Raw genomic sequence first — 21,750 nt, forward strand, 5'->3', positions numbered from 1 at the left:
AGCATAGACAAGACAAGGTAAAGTACTTAGCGCAAACGCTTTTTTTTTTTTTTTTTTTTTTTTTTTTTAATTAGTATGCAGTTTGGTCGACCTTGTGACCAGCGACTGCTCTTGTTGGGAGAAGATTGGTAACGTGGCCGTAAGGGCCACGTCACCACCAAGGACGAAAGGGAAAGGAAATTCACAGGAGTAAGAAAAGAGAAAAGCAAGAATAGAGAAGAGAAGAGAAGTTAATTTGTAGCAAAAACAATAACGTACAGAATGTTTTGAGTTGTACAGAAGTTTTGAGTTATGAGTTCCTGGTCTTTTCCCAATGGGGGCGGGTAGAGTAGTACCCCACAGGTCTGCGCAGGTTAGGTTTGTAACGAATAGTAGGAGAATTATTCCCACTATTCGTCACAAACCCGCCTTTGTCAATTTCTGCCTCTCTTATTTGGTCCAACGTTGTTTGATCGTCTGGATCCAACAAGACATGCCTCGGGCGACGCACACGTTTTCTGGGCGGAAGCTCGGGAGTGTACTCCGAGGCATGACTTATTAGATCGTTAACGTGATTGGACGCTTTGTCAAAGTAGCGTCTGCTCAACACTTTAAAGTGTTGAGCCACAGTTGTCAGTCTTAAGTCCTTGTGCAAATCATTGTTTCTCACATACCACGGTGCCCCGACCAACTTCCGCAAGAATTTGTTTTGGAGAACCTGTAGGCTCTTCAGCTGGCGGGGGGAGGCCTGGGCGAAAGCAACCGAGGCATATGAGAATACTGTGCGGATACACACTTTGTAGATGTGCAGCTTACTGCGGACCGATAACTTGCTCTTCTTGTTAAGAAGGCAGTGAAGTCGGCATACATAATAAGCTGCACGATCGCGTACTGTCTTAATATGTCGATGGAAGTTTAACCGTTTGTCTAGAACTACCCCGAGGTATCTGGCCTCATCTCGCCATGGAATGGGACGATCGAAGAGGGTGATGTTGGAAATGGATGATATTAAGGATTTATATAATGTAGTGCGTGAAAATATGACCCCTACACTTTTGTCCGGATTGACTTCAACTCGCCACAATCTGCACCAATGCCCAAGAGCATCAGATGCAGACTGCAGGAGTTGAGCAACCCGAGCAATACAGGGGGATGTGACATAAATTGCCGTATCATCGGCAAACAGAGCATAATGAGTGTCAGGAAGTTTTGGAATGTCGTTGATGTAGATGGCGAAGAGAGTTGGGGAAAGACATGAACCTTGTGGGACGCCGGCCTTAATTGGATGAAAGGCGGAACGCGATCCTTCTACTTTATAGCGAAAACATCTGGCTGTGAGGAAGTTCTCTATCAACCGGACAAGCCGATTGGGCAATCCAATATTGTAGAGTTTGTATAGCAAGCCCGGATGCCACACCTTATCAAAGGCCTTCGCTATATCAAGGAAGATCGCTCCAGTAGGGATCGCACGGCGCCCGCTAGTCATCCAAAAGAGGATGTGCTCCACAAGACGGTGAACTTGATGGACACATGAATGACTAGCCCTGAACCCGAATTGTTCAGGTATGATGATGTTATGAGCAGAAAGATGAGTGTGAATACGGGTAAGTATAATGCGTTCATAAAGCTTACCCAAAGTTTGAAGAAGACTGATCGGGCGGTAACTAACTGGGTCCGTACGGGGTTTACCGGGTTTGGGGATGCCAATGACGTCAGCCTCCTTCCAACATGATGGGAAATGGCAGTGGATGAGAGCAACGTTGTAAATGATGAGTAGGAGAGCGAGGATTCTGTCGGGTAGCGTTTTGATTAATTTATTGGTGATTCCGTCAGACCCAGGAGCCTTGCGTAACTTGAGTCTTCGGATCTGCATCTTCAGTTCCGTCATAGTTACCTCGGGGAGCGGTGTCAGTTCGAGTGGGGTTGTGGCCTTCTGAGTTAACTCCTCAGTTACCATTTTAACATGGTTCTCGTCAGTCGGCTGATTACTTGGAGAACACTGACCTTCAAGGCTAACAGCCAGACACTCAGCCTTCTCCGAGTCATCAAAAGCGGGTCCTTGTCCGTCAGGTCGAGTCAACGGTGGCATAGATGCAATGCCGTCCGTTTTTAGAGATCTCACCAGCCTCCAGAAAGCCTGATGGCTAGGTGTGATCTCTCTTAGTGTGCTGTCCCATCGCTCGTTCCTATAAGAAGCCAGCTGCCGCTTCAGATGAGTCTGAATGCGGTTTAAAGCGTTCTTATTAGAAGGAGACGGGAATGCGTCGTATGCCCTAGTGGCAGCATTTTTCGCCCTCACCAGTTCTCTAAGATACTCTGGCAAGCGCCAGCGTTGTTCCCCTCCATTAGGAACCTGCCTGGAGCAGTTATTAATAACTGTACGAAGACCACTGGTGAGAGATCCAATTGCTGCGTCAGTCTGCTCGACAGTATAGATGCCATTTAAGCCAATGTCGTTGAGTGGAGAGTCATGTCTCTCGAGAGATTTGCGCACTTCCTCCCAGTCAGTAATAGACTTAAAGGAAGGTGCGCTATCTGGGTCAGGTCCGAGCGCTATGATTAATGGCCTGTGGTCGGAAGTCAGCTCATGAACGACCTCGATGGCGCGAAGACGAAGGGACACACCCTTGAAAAGAGCAATGTCAAGAATTTCAGGTCTGTGTTCAACTATTGACGGAAAATGAGTCGGCTCCATTGGAGCTATTATGTCAACGCCAAGATTGTCAGTCAGTCTGTACAGTAACCGTCCATTAGTCATTGTTACATTACAGTTCCAGAGCTGATGTTTGGAGTTGAGGTCTCCAGCCAAAATGACCGAGTCATCAATCCCAAACACAGCTTCCAAATCAGCCTGACGAACTGTTTTGTTCGGTGATAAATAGGTGATAGGTCTGTGACCCGTAAGCGCAATGCGACATGCTGAAACCTCCAGATCAATCAAATTTGGAATGTCAACCGGTGAGGCATGTAATGCGCGCCTATAATAAATGAGGGTACCACCGCCCTTGTCAGAAAGCCTATCATTTCGGATAAGAACGTAATTGGCTATACGTGGATCCCTTATGTTGGGTTTCAGGAAGGATTCCTGAACCAAAAAAATATCAACATTATGTTCTTTGAGGAATAGAGCCACTTCATCTCTTTTGTATCGAATACCATTTGCGTTAAAAACGCCAATAGTTAGCGATTTAGGTTTCAGTCGAGATCTTGTGTTCTCCATTATGGCCTATTAAGTAATTTAATCGCCTTGAGTAGAGCGGCATGTTTGGCGAGAAGAGCAAGTTGCTCCATCGGAGAAGACACTCTGCGAAACTCGGCAGCGAGTTCGCAGACCTCTTCAATATCGATGGAGTTGGCTAGGTTGAAAACAAATCGTAAATCTGCAGTGAGATCCTCACTGGAGGTTGAACAAAGAGCTCTCGTGTTAGAGCGTGAAGCAGGCTTAATGGTCGGTGCTTTAAACTGTGGAGTTTTAAAGGTACATGAAGTTTCCACTTGCGGGACTATGGGGGTAGAGGAGACTCTCAGATTGAGTGGTGTATTGGGCAGGTCTCTGTGTGACGAAGAAATGACTACTGGATTTGTCTGAAGGTCGGGAGCTGGGTCGCAACTTCTAACTCTCAAGGTGGGAAAGTCAGCCGGGTTGTAGTCAAAGTCACGATAGTTATTATTTTTACTACTATTACGGGGAATACCAGCATTACGAGCATTACGCCACGGGTTTCTGGTTTTATTCGCTTGGGGTGCCATAGGACAACCACCATAGTTAGCGGTATGTACGCCTTTACAGAGAGTGCATCGCACCGGGTCCACAGATTCTTTGGTGCGTGTACACTGTCTGGTATGGTGGTCTTCAAGACACTTCACACATCTGGAAGGCAGGAAACAATATCGGGCAGTATGCCCGTAATACTGACAGTTGTGACACTGCGGGATACGGCCATTCTTATAAGGGCGTTCTACCTTCAGCCCTTTTAAGCCACAGACGTCGGAGACGTTAAAGATGTCTTATTATTATTATTGGGGTTTTGTGGGCCTTTGAGTGTCGCTTCGACCAAGCTATGATCTATTGTGACAGCCCTTTAAAGTTCACTACTGATGCCCGTTGAATCCAGGAAGCTCCAGATTCTTTGGGCCGTAATGCTCTGTACCTCATAGGGTTCCAGTATGTGTCGCCCTAGGTAGGTACTTCTTTTGGACATTAGTGGTCCGCAGGAACAGAGAATGTGCATAGCAGTCTCCTCTGACTCCTGACAGAACCTGCATGTCGCATCTTGTTTTTTCCCTATTCGGAACATGTGTTCCGAATAGGGAAAAAACAAGATAAAGATGTCTTTACCTTTAGGGGTTTTATCCAATATTACTAAGACCGCGTCAAATGGCTCACGTCCGCGTGCACGACGCATGCGGTGTATTTCTCGAATGGGAAAGCCTTGCCTTCTAAGGTCTTCTAGAATTTCGTCGTCGCCGATCTCAACCGGGAGGCGTTTAACGACGACTCTGAGTTGTGCGTCATCTTTGTAACGATAAGTATAGTACCCATCTTTCATAAGTTTGACCCATGCCCTATACTGGTCAGGAGTCTGAGTGGTGATCTCTATTCCACCACAGCGCCAGCCTCCCTCGTCAGAGATAGGTCGAGCACTGAGGAAACCAATCCCTCTATTATTCGCCTCCGTTGACAACTTCATCCACCGACTCTTATCCTTGAGGACAAGAACCGGAGGACGAGGAAACTTCTTTGGTTGTTGTTCATTTTGGGTATTGGGAGGAGGATTGGTCTCCTCAGCTTGAGAAAGAGGCCGTGGTGAAGGTCTATCTCCCTGATTACGAGGGCGCTTAGAATTATCATCCTCCTGAGATAAGAGAGACACAGGGGAGTTAAAATTACTGGAAGGAGATGTCAGCGATGGTGGTGTCGCAGCTTTACGCTTATTGCGCTTCCTAACGACCTTTTTAAAACAAATTGCAGTGCCGTCCAAATTAACATCAGCATCGGCGTCGGTACTAGCGTCCTGATATTCCATTTCAGAGTCGGGTCGATCTCTGGGAAGTGACTCAAAAACATTCTGACCCAGCGGTATAGAAGCTGACGAATTAGAAATCTGAGTGATCGGTCGGGAGGGGGTAGTACCAGGGAGTGTCGCCTTTGCCTCATGGGCGTCTTTATGACATCTAACAAAAGAACCAACTCTATTTAACTGATTACGGTTACGCGAGCTAGAACGACTACGTGCGGTAATTTTAGTCTTGAGGGTAGACTGTGCGACAGCCAACGGCAAAGAAGGAGAGGACTCTTTTCCTCTTGAGGCTCCACCTCCTCCATCCGATAAGAACTCTTCCATGATGTCGGGACGGTTTTGTGAAATCCAGTCCGCCAACTGGAGATGGATAAAACCTGAGTCAAAACTCAAGGTACTTGGTAAGCTATTGCGGGCTGCTCCTCCGGATTGCGACAAGGCGTCCTGCCATTTGGGGCCCTGACCGAGGGGCAGTTCAGAATCTTGTGAGTCCGTATGGGGAAAGGGTAAACTTGACAGCGATTTCCGGGGCACGGCTTCCGGGACCGTTATCGCTATGTCTTTCACATCTTGAATGGTAACGAATGCACTAGGAGATGGTGGGGTTTGGAGGGTCAGGTTGTTCGACCCTCCAATTGCACCTGGGGAGCTGTCCCCCATAGCAATGGGGTTGGGTGTATGTTTTTACAATCCAAAAATGGGTTTGCAAATTTTTCAACTTGGAGTAACGTATACGATAACTTGATGCTTAAAATATTAATTAATATTCAGTAAGCGAAGAAAAATTTTCAGTGACTTAACTGACATTTGACAGCAGAATTAGCGCAAACGCCCTACACGCTTGTTTCACCCATTAGGCTTAAGATACACTATCTGCTTTATTATACATCAAATAAATGTCTTATACTTGGTCAACCAGATCTTGACAGTAGAAAAAGGCGGCAAATTTGAAAAATGTAGGCGCGAAGGGATATCGTCCCATAGAAAATTTGAATTTCGCGCCTTTTTTTACTGACAAGATTTGGTTGACCAGCTATAAGTCTATTTTTTAATTCGGTAGACTAAAATGACATTTCTTAGTATGAAATGACATTTTATGTGCATACTATGAACTGTCATTTCATTCTACCGAATAAAAAAATAGATTTTAATATACTTGGTCAAGCAGATCTTGTCAGTAGAAAAAGGCGGCAAATTTAAAAAATGTAGGCGCGAAGGGATATCGTCCCATAGAAAATTTGAATTTCGCGCCTTTTTTACTGACAAGATTTACTTGACCAGCTATAGTTTACTTTAATTGAGCGTTTTTTTATTTTTAAAAACTTGTTATATATAGCTGGTCAACCAAATCTTGTCAGTAAAAAAAGGCGCGAAATTCAAATTTTCTATGGGACGATATCCCTTTGCGCCTACATATTTCAAATTTGCCGCCTTTTTCTACTGTCAAGATCTGGTTGACCAAGTATATTATTAATGTTTATGTTTTAAAAGATTAAAATACTATGAAAGAAATATGAAATTTGATATTGTAAAGGCCCCAGTACACAATGGGCCATCGCCGACATTCCACGGGACGCATTTATGCGTTAGAGGGAGCAAGTGATATTGCTATCTCTAAAAAAAACTATACTCATCCTTTTCTTTGGGGTGCTAGTACTATTGTAAGACAAAGATAGTATGATTCTCTCTGTCTATGTTTAAAATGAGACAGTCCTTTGACAAACTATAATTTTATTTCAGTCTGACTCTGAACCAAAAAAAAAGAGAACGTTTCCGGTTTTATCCATATTACCTATCCTATTACCTACCCTACCCTATTCCTATCCTATCCTATTAGCCAATTTAAAAGCAATTAATACGCGGATTATAGTCGATTTAGACTCTCGCGCGAGCCACGAGACGAGCCGCGAGCCGAGTCACGAGACGAAAGTGTAATAGCCAATTTAGACTCTCGCGCGAGCCACGAGACGAGCCGCGAGCCGAGCCACGAGACGAGAGTGTAAGCGGTGGGCTCGCGGCTCGTCTCGTGGCTCGCAAGCTCGTCGAGCTAATATAATTTAAACACTAACGGCACGGCATAAGGTTTATAACCGAATGACAAGCCGAACGCGAGTGTAATGATTCCTCTACACGATGGGCCAACGCCGGTCACTCCAAGGGACGTAGCCATGCGGTAGAATGAGATAGCAATATCGCTTGCTCCCTCTAACGCATAAATGCGTCCCTTGGAGTGGCCGGCGATGGCCCATCGTGTAGAGGACCCATAAGCGGTGGACCCGCGTCTCGTGTCGCGGCTCGCGGTTCGTCTCGTGGCTCGCGCGAGAGTCTAAATTGACTATTACACTCGCGTCTCGTGGCGCGGCTCGCGGCTCGTCTCGTGGCTCGCGCGAGAGTCTAAACTGCTTTTATTAAAGAAAACGACTACTCGAGGCTCGAGGCGCGAAACGTGTTTGCAATTGATATGCGTCAACCTGCCGCACTTGCCGCAGTGCCTGACTGTCACTGTCACTTGAGCAAGTAGTTGAGAATTATAATTTTTGTTTATTTTTTACAATTTAAGCTTAAGTCCTGTGCACATTTATAATACAAATAAATGGTTGTATACACATATTTTAGGCCCTAGTCTTGCCAAGTATTTTAACAAGTTAGTATAATTTGTTCTTGATAATTCGAAATCTTAAAAAAGGTTATCTTCGCCGTTATCATAATTTCTATGAGATGAATCTCTTATCAGCTGTGTCTTAATTGTCACGAGAATCATCGTTATTGTAGTGTAATATTATTCGTACTTCGTTTCAGATATTCATTTTTATAAAAGAATGAGTTTGGAATCTGTTAAATATGAAAGGGGAAAGCTGGAAGTTTTGGACCAACTACTATTACCCCTGCAGACGAGATATATAAAAGTACAAGGTGTGGAAGATGGATGGAGGGTTATTAATAAAATGCAGGTAATTTGGCTAAAATGTTAAACACGGTTGACATACTATTATTATGTAATAAGTATATTAAAATAATAAAGCAGCATTAAAAAACACTTTATTGATGTGTTTTGTCTAGATTAACAAAGTACATATGTTCTTATAATAGTCTAAACATAATGACATTAATATATCATGAAACTATATATTTATATATTACTAATATTACACAGATGCTATTTTTTATGTGCTACTGAAAGGAATTAAAATAGCTTTATCATTGTTGTTCTTGTAAATGTCACTGTGATCTTTCAAATTTTGAGAAGGAAGAAAATGGTAATCTCACCTTTTGTTGAATTTGACCCTGAGGTCTCATATTGATATTCAAAAATCGAACACATGCTGGAATTTACTGCGCAGCAATTATGTGAAACTGGTTGAATTAAAATATTTTAATTTACAGGTACGTGGTGCACCTGCTATAGCAATAGTTGGTTGTCTATCACTAGCTGTTGAATTATTAAAAGACAACAGTTTGGATAAAAAGATAATGCGACAAGAGGTAATTAAATTTGTTTTAAGAAAGTCTATCATCCAAGTCCCATCCATTGATTCAAATCTTGACTTATGTGAGATTTTAGTGTATGTACATACCACAGCTCCATTTTTTTGTTATAACCATTTATTTACATAATTAAATATACAGAGGTACTACATAACTACAATACAAATACTAAACTGAATGAATAACTAGCTTAAATCTAAAATAGGCCCTTGAGGCATTGAACGATAGCTCCATTTGTATCTGGTTCAAATATATTAATGTACTATTTATAAATCAGCATTTACAGGACTCAACTTTCAGATAGATTTGACAAATTGCCATGTGTACCAGAGATTGTAATTATATAGTATTTGAAGTTGGCACCATTTCCACTTGCAGATTGAAGGTAAACTAAACTACCTGGTGTCTGCGCGACCAACAGCTGTTAATATTAAACTGGCAGCCGATGAGCTTATAAATTTAGCCAATACTCTGAGTGCCAATGAAGATGTTTCGCCTGAGGAATTTAAAGAGAAGTTGGTATACAAATTAAATATATTTTATAAAAATAGTTGAATTTCTTATATGATTTTATTTAATGCATTGTCTAAATATGTTAAAAAATTTAATGGATTTAAGGAAAATTTACATGATATGAATTTATGCAAAAACAAGAAACTTTGTTTTTATGTGAATTTCTTCTCTCGGAAAAGTTCGCAATTTTAACAAATTATATTGATTTAATATAAAGGTGACTTTTATTCCACACAAATTGTATTTTATTTTTCGGTAATGTTTAAAAGAAAATGTTCAGTAAAAGTAGTAAACAACACGTATGTTCTAATATGCTTAGTATTTTGCTTTTATTTACAGATTCATCAGCAGTATAGAAGGTATGCTTAGTAAAGACATAGAGGACAACAAGGCCATAGGCAAATACGGCTCCGAGGCTATTTTAAAGAATATTGAAGGCGAGGGTTCTGTGCGAGTGCTCACGCATTGCAACACGGGCTCGCTCGCCACGGCGGGGTACGGCACGGCGCTGGGCGTCATACGGTCACTTCACGGGTCCAAAAGATTAGGTGAGGTACCTATAATCTACAATATGTTACTACATTTACTACAGATACCGGAAAATTCATGTACAGTCGGCATCAATAGTTGCTAAGCGGGCGAGGTATTCAAAATGATCTTGACGCGACTTTATTGTTTAATGAATAAGATCGCGTCAAGGTAATTTTGAACACCTCGCCCGCTTAGCAACTTCTGCTCCTGACTGTACCTAAAATACTACGCACTTAACTTCGCTAAGGCAAAACCGTAACTCCAAAACACGCCGATTTATCTCTTATTTACGCGCCCACGCACACATTAACAATTCGAGGGCCTAATGGCCATTGGTTCAAACGTGGTTCAAACCAAGATAAGTGAATAGGTATGTGTGCGTGCAAAATCAAGTCATGAAGTCACAGGTCTGTCTTAGCGACGTAGTGTTCTTGTGCTCTGCGTCCATTAGAAAATTAAGGATTGCTTGTCAGTAGGTAGAAATATGGGGTATGACACTAATATGCAAAAAAAACGTGGATATAGTGAAGTGTGGGTACTACGCCTTACCCACACACGTGCATAGCTTAGTATATAATGTTTGTGAGGTGGGACGTAAAGGAGAACTCGTTCGTACTGAATATAGGTTTATTCTGTCTTAAATAACAAGTACAAGCCATTATATACTAAGCTATGCACGTGTGTGGGTAAGGCGTAGTACCCACACTACAATAGCTATAACCTAAACATCACGTAAAATTGAATGCACTCGTTTGGGGGCTACTGGACAAGGGCTGCTGAGCGATGTCCTAGGTGTTGTATAGAATTGTACTAACAAGTTTTTTAAATAAGTACTTCTCAAAAATTTCTCAGGTCTCTTTTATCAATTTACTTCAATAAGGGCCACTTGCACCATTCACTAACCCGGGGTTAACCGGTTAAACTGGAGTTACCATGGTTACCAGTACAATATGACACTGGGTTAAAGGTTCAACCGGTTAACCCTGGGTTAGTGGAATGGTGCAAGTGGCGCTAAGTTAATCAAATGAAATATACCTACATTTCAGAGCGCGTGTACTGCACTGAAACACGTCCGTACAACCAAGGCGCCCGGCTCACGGCGTACGAGTTGGTTCACGAGAAGATCCCGTCCACGCTCATCGTGGACAGCATGGTGGCCGCGCTGATGCGCTCCAGGAAAATCAATGCGGTCGTTGTTGGGGCTGACAGGGTAAGTACACCCAGCCACAAAATTACATGGCCACTTCACTACATAGTATGGGGTCATCCATTAATTACGTCACACGAATTTCTAAGTTTTTTGACCCCTCCCCCCCTCCTTGTCACACTTGGTCACATTTGGCAAACCCCTCCCCCCTAGTGTGACGTCACATTTTTTCTACGAAATCGCCAAATCGAATTAAGTAAGTACCTAAGTAAGTATAAAATATTTTTGACGATATAAATATTAGTAATTTTATAACCTTAGGAAAGAAAATTAAACGAATAAAAACGATTATCGTTTTAAAAACTTGTTATTTAAATGTACAGCGAATAAAATAATTTAAATAAATTTTCGATTGCTGATGAAGTTAAAGTGACGTCAAAAGTTTGTGTCTCCCCCCCTCCCCCATGTCACAATATGTCACATTTTCTTGACCCCTTCCCTTCCCCTAAACGTGTGATGTAATTAATGGATGACCCCTATAAAACAAAGTCGCTTCTCGCTGTCTGTCTGTCCCTATGTATGCTTAGATCTTTAAAACTACGCAAGCGGTTTTTTTTAATATATAGAGTGATTCAAGAGGAAGGTTTATGTATAATTTGTTAACCCGTCCGAAGCGGGGACGCCGCTAGTTATGAATATAATTCATTCATAATGTGTCCATGCAATTTTCCCTTCCTGCTACAAAGGGTTGGAATTTTATACTAGCCTAATCCTTGGGTAAAATATATAATTTAATTTATATAATATTATTATTTTTTATTATTAATTTATATAATGTACTTAGTTCACTTTACGTAACCCTTATTTGAATAGAGAACGCAGGTTATGTGCCGCATGTAGTTGCCAGTGGCGGCGCGTCCATAAAAGCTTCCCACCAGCTTGCCTGTTTTTGGACGTTGAGCAGAGTTGTAAAGGAAATATGTAAGCCAAATTAGCCCCGGCTTGCCTATGGATATGTTTGACGCGCCGCCACTGGTAGTTGCTAAATTGGCTAGAATGGCTAGCTTCATAGATAAAGAATAAGTCATACGCAATAAGTTTATTTGTTGTTGTGACCACAAACTTAAGTAAATGTATGCTCTTTGTTTTTATACCTGCAGTTAAACAGCGTAATGAAGGGTAGGTACATATTATATTTTAGATAATGACGAACAGTAAAGTACTTGAGTTACGTGCAGGTACTGATAACATAATATCAGAGCAAACACATCACCCTTCCATAGAAAGTTGATAAGAAGGTAAGGTTTTTAAAAAGGTCGGCAACGCGTATGTAACGGGGTCCCGTTGTTTCCCATAAAGTTTTAAGTCATAATGTATTGTATGCCATATTATCATTAGTCATAAAACTGAAACCGTTAACATTTCAGGATTTTTGTTAGGTTATCCTATAGACAGGTTAGGTTAGGTTAGGTTTGTTTTATGGCAATCCTGAAAAGTGACGCGTTTCTGAATTAAATGAATTATGACTAACGAAAATTCGGGCAAACAATACATTATGGATTAAAACTATTTGGGAAACAATAGAGACCCGTATGTAACACCTCTGGAGTTGCAGGCGTCCATAGGCTACGGTGACTGCTTAGCATCAGGCGGCCCGTATGCTTGTTTGCCACCGATGTGGTATTAAAAAAAAAAGGTATCTAAATTCCATTCTATAATATTATTTTCACCTCAGCAGCTCGAACAAGGGTACTTTGCTACTTAAAAACAGTGAGCAAAATCGCATTTTGCTCACTGAAAGGACAAAATGAGCAAAATGCGATTTTGCTCACTCAGTGAGCAAAATGCGATTTTGCTCACTGTTTTTAAGTAGCAAAGTACCCTTGTTCGAGCTGCTGAGGTGAAAATTTAATTGTTGGTATATCTTAAGAAAACATGAGTGAATAGAGGTAAGTGATGAAGAAGGAATACATTTTTCGGGTTCTCTAATATGTTCTCACTGCTGAGGTGAAAAATGTTGTGTACTACACGAGATCAAAGTTATTTACATCTCGTGCGCTTTTGAGTCCCTTACTACGCTCAAGATTCTAAATTAGATTCACTCGCTACGCTCGTGAATCTATTATAGAATCTTTCGCTTGCACGGGACTCAAAATAAGCACTCGAAGAAATATCAAACTTTGATCTCTTGTTGTACAAATAACTATTTATCTTTTTTCAGGTCGCTGCAAACGGGGACACCGTGAACAAAATCGGCACGTACCAAATAGCGATCCTGGCGAAACACCACGACGTTCCGTTCTACGTGGCGGCGCCGTTCACCTCCGTGGACCTGTCTCTGGCGTCCGGCGAGCGGATCAAGATCGAGGAGCGACCGGACAGGGAAATGACGCACATTGGAGAGCATCGGATCGCTGCGCCAGGTTACTACTAGTCTTTGCAAATACTCATTTTAATATCCATGCATCTTAGCTGCGACTAATCATGATACATTGAAATCTAAAACTTAAAAATCCTCAGATAAACAAAAACAGTTCTATTAGCCGCTTAGGGGCTGTTCATAAATTACGTCATCTATTTATGACGATTTTTGACCCCCCCAAAGGCATCCAAAAATCATGCTTCGAATGACCCCGTTTCCTCCTACGTCATGCTACCATCACCCGATGTCCACTCCCCCCCCTCCAATTTGAAATGACGTAATTTATAAATAGCCCCTTATTGGCATATATTATTTTTTATCTTTATTATGATATATCAAAATTGCATTTGTCTAGGCAAGTTTTGATGTCTGGCCGATTCATAAACATATTTAGGTTTAGGTATTTATTACCTACATCACATTATAACCCGCTTATTTGTGTATTTGCAGGTATCAACTGTTGGAACCCCTCCTTCGACCTCACACCAGCTAACCTTGTTACGGGGATTATTACAGAAAAGGGAGTGTTTCCACCTGACAGAATAAACGAGTATAAATAAATCGCAATCAAATCCTTCATTCAGTGCCTTCAATTTTACCAATTGTTTATTAAGGATAGTAATTTATACAATTATACATGATTATATTTAACCTTTATAGCTATTGTGTATCTTACTAGCCATCAGCTAAAGCATGCGATTAAATAACAAATATACATGATTTTTATGAATATTCCAAAAATATGTAAATTATAATCAAGCATATTACTGCTCAAAATATCCAATAATATATTAAAATACTAAGAAACCAAAAGTAATCGTACTTATTGAATTTCCTAATTTGACATCCTTAGATCATATCCGTTATAGATATTCCATCAATATCTAAAGGAAGAACAAAACCTTATAAAATCCTAACCTGGCTGTGACTGACATCAGCCAAAATCGTACCCGGTCTTACTATATTTCTCTATGACCCTGTGTAGTTTTCATGTTTGCCAAGATTGTGGGCACCTAAGAACATTCTACAAGAAATCAGGAAACCCAGGAACCAAAGAGTAAAGTAAGTATAATAGGTCTATAGCTGTTCAAGCAAATCTAGTCAGTAAAAAGCGGCCAAGTGCGAGTCGGACTCGCCCATGAAGGGTTCCGTATTTAGGCGATTTATGACGTATAAAAAAAAAAACTACTTCCTAGATCTCGTTCAAACCAATTTTCGGTGGAAGTTTACATGGTAATGTACATCATATATTTTTTTTAGTTTTATCATTCTCTTATTTTAGAAGTTACAGGGGGGGGGGACACACATTTTACCACTTTGGAAGTGTCTCTCGCGCAAACTATTCAGTTTAGAAAAAAATGATATTAGAAACCTCAATATCATTTTTGAAGACCTATCCATAGATACCCCACACGTATGGGTTTGATGAAAAAAAAAAATTTGAGTTTCAGTTCGAAGTATGGGGAACCCCAAAAATTTATTGTTTTTTTTCTATTTTTGTGTGAAAATCTTAATGCGGTTCACAGAATACATCTACTTACCAAGTTTCAACAGTATAGTTCTTATAGTTTCGGAGAAAAGTGGCTGTGACATACGGACGGACAGACAGACAGACATGACGAATCTATAAGGGTTCCGTTTTTTGCCATTTGGCTACGGAACCCTAAAAAAGGCGCGATGTTCAAATTTTCTATGGGACGATATCCCTTCGCGCCTACATTTTTCAAATTTGCCGCCTTTTTTTACTGACAAGAACTGCTTGACCAAGTATATATTTATTTGAATTTAATCCAATTTAATCATAATGTGCAAAAAATTGTCCCGTCTAGAATGGCTTTTAAAGAATTCGAGAACATGGACACCAACATAACAGTACGAATATCTATGACCGTGATCCATTCATTCACTCAATTTCACTCACTTTTGTGTCATCCGTTCATTCATTCGTCATTGGACTTGACAGTATGAAAAAAAAAATCAGTGTGTAATCAATCAATTTCGCAGTCAAGTACTGGGATTGGAATTTTATTGTTAACTTTTATAATGTATTATATTGTAGGGCATAGTCTTAGGGTAAAACAGTGGTAGTTTTAAAATAGAACGATGAAAATAAAAACGTGAAATGTATAACTTGTTGTGCTATAAGTGGTATAACTGTTAAATGTTGGTGGTTTTGGGCTGGTCCGTTTACAGAAACGGAAACAATCTATGTTTCCACTCGCTTTTAGGGCCGTTCTGTAAAATATTTAGGTGACAACTGTTTGGTTTCTTGTATAAATTGTACAGAATTTATATTATTGTAATGTAAATAAAAAAATATTATTTGCTGGCGCATGCGTCGGGACGGAAAACAGACAAAGGTTTTGTGGAGTTTGAAAATCAGCTGTATTATTTTAATGTGCAATGAGTTAGTGCCCGTGGAGTGTTTGAAGAAGTGACAATGATTAGTGAAATTGGATACACAGTGTTTGTGCTCCTGGCCCTGCCTTACATTGAAAGTGGTAAGTCTCTGCTTTTGTCTCGTCGCGATCATTCACAATAATATAAACATAGCTATTAACTACATCATCCTTCTTGTAATAATATTGGTATAAACTGGCCACTTATACAAACTTCCATTGAAATCACCATGTGTCCCTAGAACTACTGTGTTTCATTTATGCTTGAAGGGCCTTCACTACAAAATATTGAAAAATCTTAAGGTACTAATAATGTTCTGACGAAGATGATGATTAATTTGTATTGTGCACTGAATTATCATGATCATAATAATTTTATTGTATAGTTCTACTTTCTCTGCCTTGTTAGGGTTCCGTAGCCAAATGGCAAAAAACAGAACCCTTATAGTTTTTATTTTTCTGTTGAATAAATAAGAATAATAATGATTACAATAGATAAGATTTAGTCTTGATTAGCTTTATATAAAACTTAAATGTAAATTATTAACTGTCTTGAATTGAATATAAATTCAAAATGCTGAAGAAGTATAATCACAATATTTTTTTTTACACATATTAGCTGTACATACACCTTAGTTTAACAAAACCTTGACCTTGGCATTGGTTAGGATCTAGTCTCATTTGTGGTTCAAGGTTAGGTATACAGATCTGACTGCTTGATGGTCAGAACACAGATGTCTGAGATGTTAATCAACAAAGTATTTGTTCTCTGCTGTAACTGCAAATTAAACATTCTTTTATTTATGCTAATACACACACACTGATTCAATTCTATTCAACAATAAACCCCATATTATTTAATTAAAGAAATTGTGTATGTGTGATTGTCCAAAAATTTGTTAATGACCACAGATATCAGTTGTAAAAGCGGCCAAGTGCGAGTCGGACTCGCCCATGAAGGGTTCCGTATTTAGGCGATTTATGACGTATAAAAAAAAACTACTTACTAGATCTCGTTCAAACCAATTTTCGGTGGAAGTTTACATGGTAATGTACATCATATATTTTTTTTAGTTTTATCTTTCTCTTATTTTAGAAGTTACAGGGGGGGGGACACACATTTTACCACTTTGGAAGTGTCTCTCGCGCAAACTATTCAGTTTAGAAAAAAATGATATTAGAAACCTCAATATCATTTTTGAAGACCTATCCATAGATACCCCACACGTATGGGTTTAATGAAAAAAAAAATTTTGAGTTTCAGTTCAAAGTATGGGGAACCCCAAAAATTTATTGTTTTTTTTCTATTTTTGTGTGAAAATCTTAATGCGGTTCACAGAATACATCTACTTACCAAGTTTCAACAGTATAGTTCTTATAGTTTCGGAGAAAAGTGGCTGTGACATACGGACGGACAGACAGACGGACAGACGGACAGACAGACAGACAGACATGACGAATCTATAAGGGTTCCGTTTCTTGCCATTTGGCTACGGAACCCTAAAAAGCAATTCAAATATGGATTATAAGTATTACGGGTTAGAGTAAAATTACTTATGCACTTAGGAGTCCTTTTTAAAATTCTTATTATATTAGTTTGTTTGGTTTAGGCATCATATATCTATGACATTGTTACTTTTTCTGTCACAATTAACCATCTCAATTAACTTCCTATTAATTTTAAATTTAATTATCCTGTTTCTATCATTAACAGGAAAATAAAATTAGAAACATATTAAATACTCTGGCAACTTGATAACCGTTGATTAGAGAAATGTAAAACAATAAAATTTATAGGGTTCCATGAAAGGGATAGTTCGGAAATTTCAAACAATCTAAACAGTACTGTTATCAGACAAGAGTAGACAGCAGCTAGACCTCTTAATTATCTGACCTCCCGCTGCCAATCACACCAATTGGTTATACTGCCCATTACCACAGAATAACTAATTAATAGATAGATAATACACAAAAGAAACGTCTCACAAAACCAAAGTTTGACAGTGATTCAGGGACAAATCATGCTGTACCTTTCTTATGTAAGGTAATATCTCTTTCGGCTATTTACGGTTATCAAAATTCAAGTCATTATCTGGTGTTGTACACGAGATGGGACGTCAAGTTGTGCCAACCCTAATAATTGCTCGGAGCAATGCTGAGCCAAATGGAGCTGAGAATGCATGAAAGGAACAGTTTTGGCTCCTGTCATAAATCGGAAAAGTGGAACCATTTACCAAACTGGGACAAATATACATCATAGATTAGGTATTGTATAGATAAATACTGAACTCAGGAATAAACTTCCATGTTATTCACAAAAATAAATGCTCGTACTGGGATTTCAACATAGGACCACCAGATTCATAGGCAGTCACTACCAACAAGCTTCTTGTTCTTGGTAGAAATTGGAGGTCACCCTGTGCTCTGGCTGGCTATGGCTAGATATAAAATATAACCTATAGTTCGTTTTTTTTAGCATTAGAAATAAGGTAAACAATCTTGATGTGTCTTTTAATTGAAAAACACATTTTAAAAATAAGTTACGGCAAATATGTAACAATTATGAATCTAATACGATCATTTATATTCTTCTGCTTTCATAAGTAATAGTTTTTGATTTTTAAAAAGCGTTTTTTAATTAAAAGACATGTCAAGATCGCTTACCTTCTTGCAAGTTCTAACGAACTATAGAAACCACTGTTTTTGTTAATTTCAGCTCGCCTAGATTGGATGCATCCAATCCAATGAATATATGTCTACATATATCCTCCAACTCCAAAGTCCCAGAGTTATTTTTGCAGTTTTGAATTTGTAACCTATATTATAAATTTAATTATGTATTTATTCCATTATAGTTCAAAATGAGATTTTATTTTGTCCTTTTATAGGGTCATCGGGACTTAAGAGGCTAGATGGAATAAGTATAGTCAGCATCAAATAAAAAGTGACTGCCAAAGTGGCAAAATATATCACAACCCATTATTTTGATGGTAAGAAAGAGGTGTGTTATGACATATTTGGCCACTTAGCTTACCTTTACTATCTATTTAATAATGCTGACTGTGCACTGTAAATATGTTCAAATCAATCAGACAATAAGCCCTTTAGGTTCATTGTTACAGGTCACCTACTTTTTATTGAATCTTTAATGTTTAATATTTGGGTGACCGAGCTTCGCTCGCCGTCCGTATGTCACAGCCACTTTTCTCCGAAACTATAAGAACTATACTGTTGAAACTTGGTAAGTAGATGTATTCTGTGAACCGCATTAAGATTTTCACACAAAAATAGAAAAAAAACAATAAATTTTTGGGGTTCCCCATACTTCGAACTGAAACTCAAAAATTTTTTTTTCATCAAACCCATACGTGTGGGGTATCTATGGATAGGTCTTCAAAAATGATATTGAGGTTTCTAATATCATTTTTTTCTAAACTGAATAGTTTGCGCGAGAGACACTTCCAAAGTGGTAAAATGTGTGTCCCCCCCCTGTAACTTCTAAAATAAGAGAATGATAAAACTAAAAAAAATATATGATGTACATTACCATGTAAACTTCCACCGAAAATTGGTTTGAACGAGATCTAGTAAGTAGTTTTTTTTTATACGTCATAAATCGCCTAAATACGGAACCCTTCATGGGCGAGTCCGACTCGCACTCGGCCGCTTTTTTTTTATATGAATCGCCAAAAAAGTAAAACCTCTAAATTTTTGCTACATACCAAACATGAATTTTGGCAAGAACAAGCAAACGGTCCAGAAAGGTAGAATAGGTAGTTATCGTCGATCAGACCGGGGAACAGTAATCCTCTCATTTACCTCCGAGTCGCTCGGTCAAAGATTCGCAGATATCTGCAAAAAGGTACCTACGTCCTCTTAGATACAATCGACAAATGCGATCTAGGAACTATTTAGGACTACGTTACGTTTTAAACGGAAAGAAACTATGCATACTCGTTCTTCTACACTCATACGTCGTTTTAATTCCAGAGTTAATGTTGAAAGGGTCACTTCACTAGTCACTAGCAATACGTTAACGAGCAGTGGGGAGGAAATGCCCACTTTGAAATGTTTGCATCCTTTTTGGGCTACGCTTCCATCTGTCAGCGAGCTATCTAGACTTTTAGCATTACATTCCCGACGCTGCAGTTCGCAATAGGAAGTGGGCTAGATTAGGTAACGGTATTTCGTTATGGGCGCAAATCTGCATTGGTGACGAGATTGAGTGGGAAGGCTATATCGGAACTGGCAACACGGACTACATTTCAATATATTCTAGTTCGAGTGGTTCAATATATTCTAGTAAATTCTATTCTATTCTGTGTATTCTTTCTACAGATATCTTATTAAATAGGACGCGACGCGTGTAAATAAGCTTCATTTTAACGGTAATTTGTGAGAAATATTGAGGATAGATTTGTTATGTAAAACCGTTTAATAAAGACACCTGAAATTATCGGTCTCAATTTGCCATATAAATGCTGCTCGTCGCTCTCGCTACTAATTATAACATCATTCGAACGTGATAATGTAAAAATCGTCAACCACCCATCTTTTTCCGGTACTCAATCTTAGGTAGGTAGCTTTTTATATTTTAATGAGAGGCAAGGAAACTAGACTATCATAACTCCAATTGCCTCTAGCTTAAGGGTAACGGCAACCATTCTTTATTAGCACAAATCTATGTGGAAACGGGAACTACGGCCCTTCCATTATCTGAAAGAACGTGACCCGTTCGAGTCGTGACCTTTTTTACTGTTCGCAAAATCCCCTTTACTGATAATCGAGACTTTGACAAGGGTAACACTGTCAAAAATACAGGAGACGGTGTCGCCTTAATGCGTAGCGACAGTCGCGAGTGGATATCACCAGGTGATTTTGATTTATTCCTGCCCCAGTTAGGGGTGGAAACTAGGCTGAAGGCACCGGACTTTGTCATTCGTTCGTTCGTAAACAAGAGAGGAATGACCAACTAACTGGGGAGTGACACCGTTGATAATAATGTCCGACAAAAGATAGCTAGAGTCGGCGATGCGGAAAAGCTACCTGTAGGTATTTACTAGATAGGATAACTGATGCACAAGCTGATCGGTTAAATTAATTTAAAGTAGGAAGAATTTAATATATAAAAATTTTACATACTGATATAACAGGTGGGCACGAGGGCACTCCAACAATTATATTAACTCAATGTAGGTAACTTGCATTGTAATTTTAAAGAGTTACGTTTCTCGTTTGCGTTTTGTAATAGATATATCTTGCAGCTTATTGTTTCGTTACGTTTGTAGTTGATGAAGTAGCGTGTTGATTTTATGATGCGTGATGCGTGCATGACTTAAATCACAACACAAAATTGACTCTAAGCGTTCTGGCGGTCTAGCATTAAGTTGCGTTCTCGCGCGCGAGTCCAAACTTGAAGTCGCTCTTGATGTATGGAGTCGCGCGTGTGAACGCAACTCATGCTAGACCGTCTGTTCTTGTATATCTTGGGCCGAGGTTCGTATCAACTGTAGTTGAATATAGGGTATGCCAGAAACTTCCTGTTTTTTTTTTGGTGTCTTCAAAATAACTTAACTATACATAGCCTAGCTAATACTAGCTACCAGCAATTAATCATCTTCCTCGCATTTTCCCGGCATTTTTGCCACGGCTCATGGGAGCCTGGGGTCCGCATGGCAACTAATCCCTGGAATTGGCGTGGGCACTAGTTTTTACGAAAGCGACTGCCATCTGACCTTCCAACCCAGAGGGTAAACTAGACCCTTATTGGGATTAGTCCGGTTTCCTCACGATGTTTTCCTTCACCGAAAATAGACTGGTAAATATATCAAATGATAATATTTCGTACATAAGTTCCGAAAACTCATTGGTACGAGCCGGGGTTTGAACCCGCGACCTCCGGATTGCAAATCGCACGTTCTTACCGCTAGGCCACCAGCGCTTTTTAATTAATATGTAGGTTTAATTAGGACTTAGGCTAGTCCTGTAAAATTGCATTTTGCTTGAATAAATTAATTGGGTAGTTATGGAAATGCAGTAAAGTAATTGTTTGTATTGCAACGCCATTGTTCTTGGGCATTGCGTAAATCCGCCGTTTGTTTCTTTTGGTTTTATACTAGACAAGGTGTTTAGATGCGCTAGTATAATTAGCAAGTATACTATGATACGAGTATAAGTCGGTTATGCTAGCTGCAAAAATCTTGTCTTATTCTGCTAACTTGCTAATGTCAACAATATCCTTATTTCAATTCT

At 39.6% G+C, this 21,750-nt stretch overlaps 2 protein-coding genes across 2 annotated transcripts in view; both read left to right on the forward strand.

Moving 5' to 3' along the window:
* The first annotated feature begins 7,799 nt into the window (after window positions 1–7,799).
* Window positions 7,800–13,717, forward strand: LOC134649601 (methylthioribose-1-phosphate isomerase). The gene is made up of 7 exons (XM_063504425.1): window positions 7,800–7,951; window positions 8,385–8,483; window positions 8,865–9,001; window positions 9,339–9,547; window positions 10,577–10,740; window positions 12,899–13,100; window positions 13,550–13,717. The coding sequence occupies exons 1-7, from the start codon at window positions 7,820–7,822 to the stop codon at window positions 13,657–13,659; spliced, it is 1,053 nt and encodes a 350-aa protein (XP_063360495.1). The 5' UTR covers window positions 7,800–7,819; the 3' UTR covers window positions 13,660–13,717.
* Window positions 13,718–15,060: 1,343 nt separating this feature from the next.
* Window positions 15,061–21,750, forward strand: part of LOC134649660 (disintegrin and metalloproteinase domain-containing protein 10) — an 81,485-nt gene continuing 74,795 nt past the window's right edge. The window contains exon 1 of the mRNA XM_063504498.1: window positions 15,061–15,600. Within this exon, the coding sequence (XP_063360568.1) occupies window positions 15,540–15,600 (61 nt within the window). The 5' untranslated portion in view covers window positions 15,061–15,539. The remainder of the gene's footprint in view (window positions 15,601–21,750) is intronic.

The sequence above is a fragment of the Cydia amplana genome, chromosome 7, assembly GCF_948474715.1.
Source record: "Cydia amplana chromosome 7, ilCydAmpl1.1, whole genome shotgun sequence".
NCBI lineage: Eukaryota > Metazoa > Arthropoda > Insecta > Lepidoptera > Tortricidae > Cydia > Cydia amplana.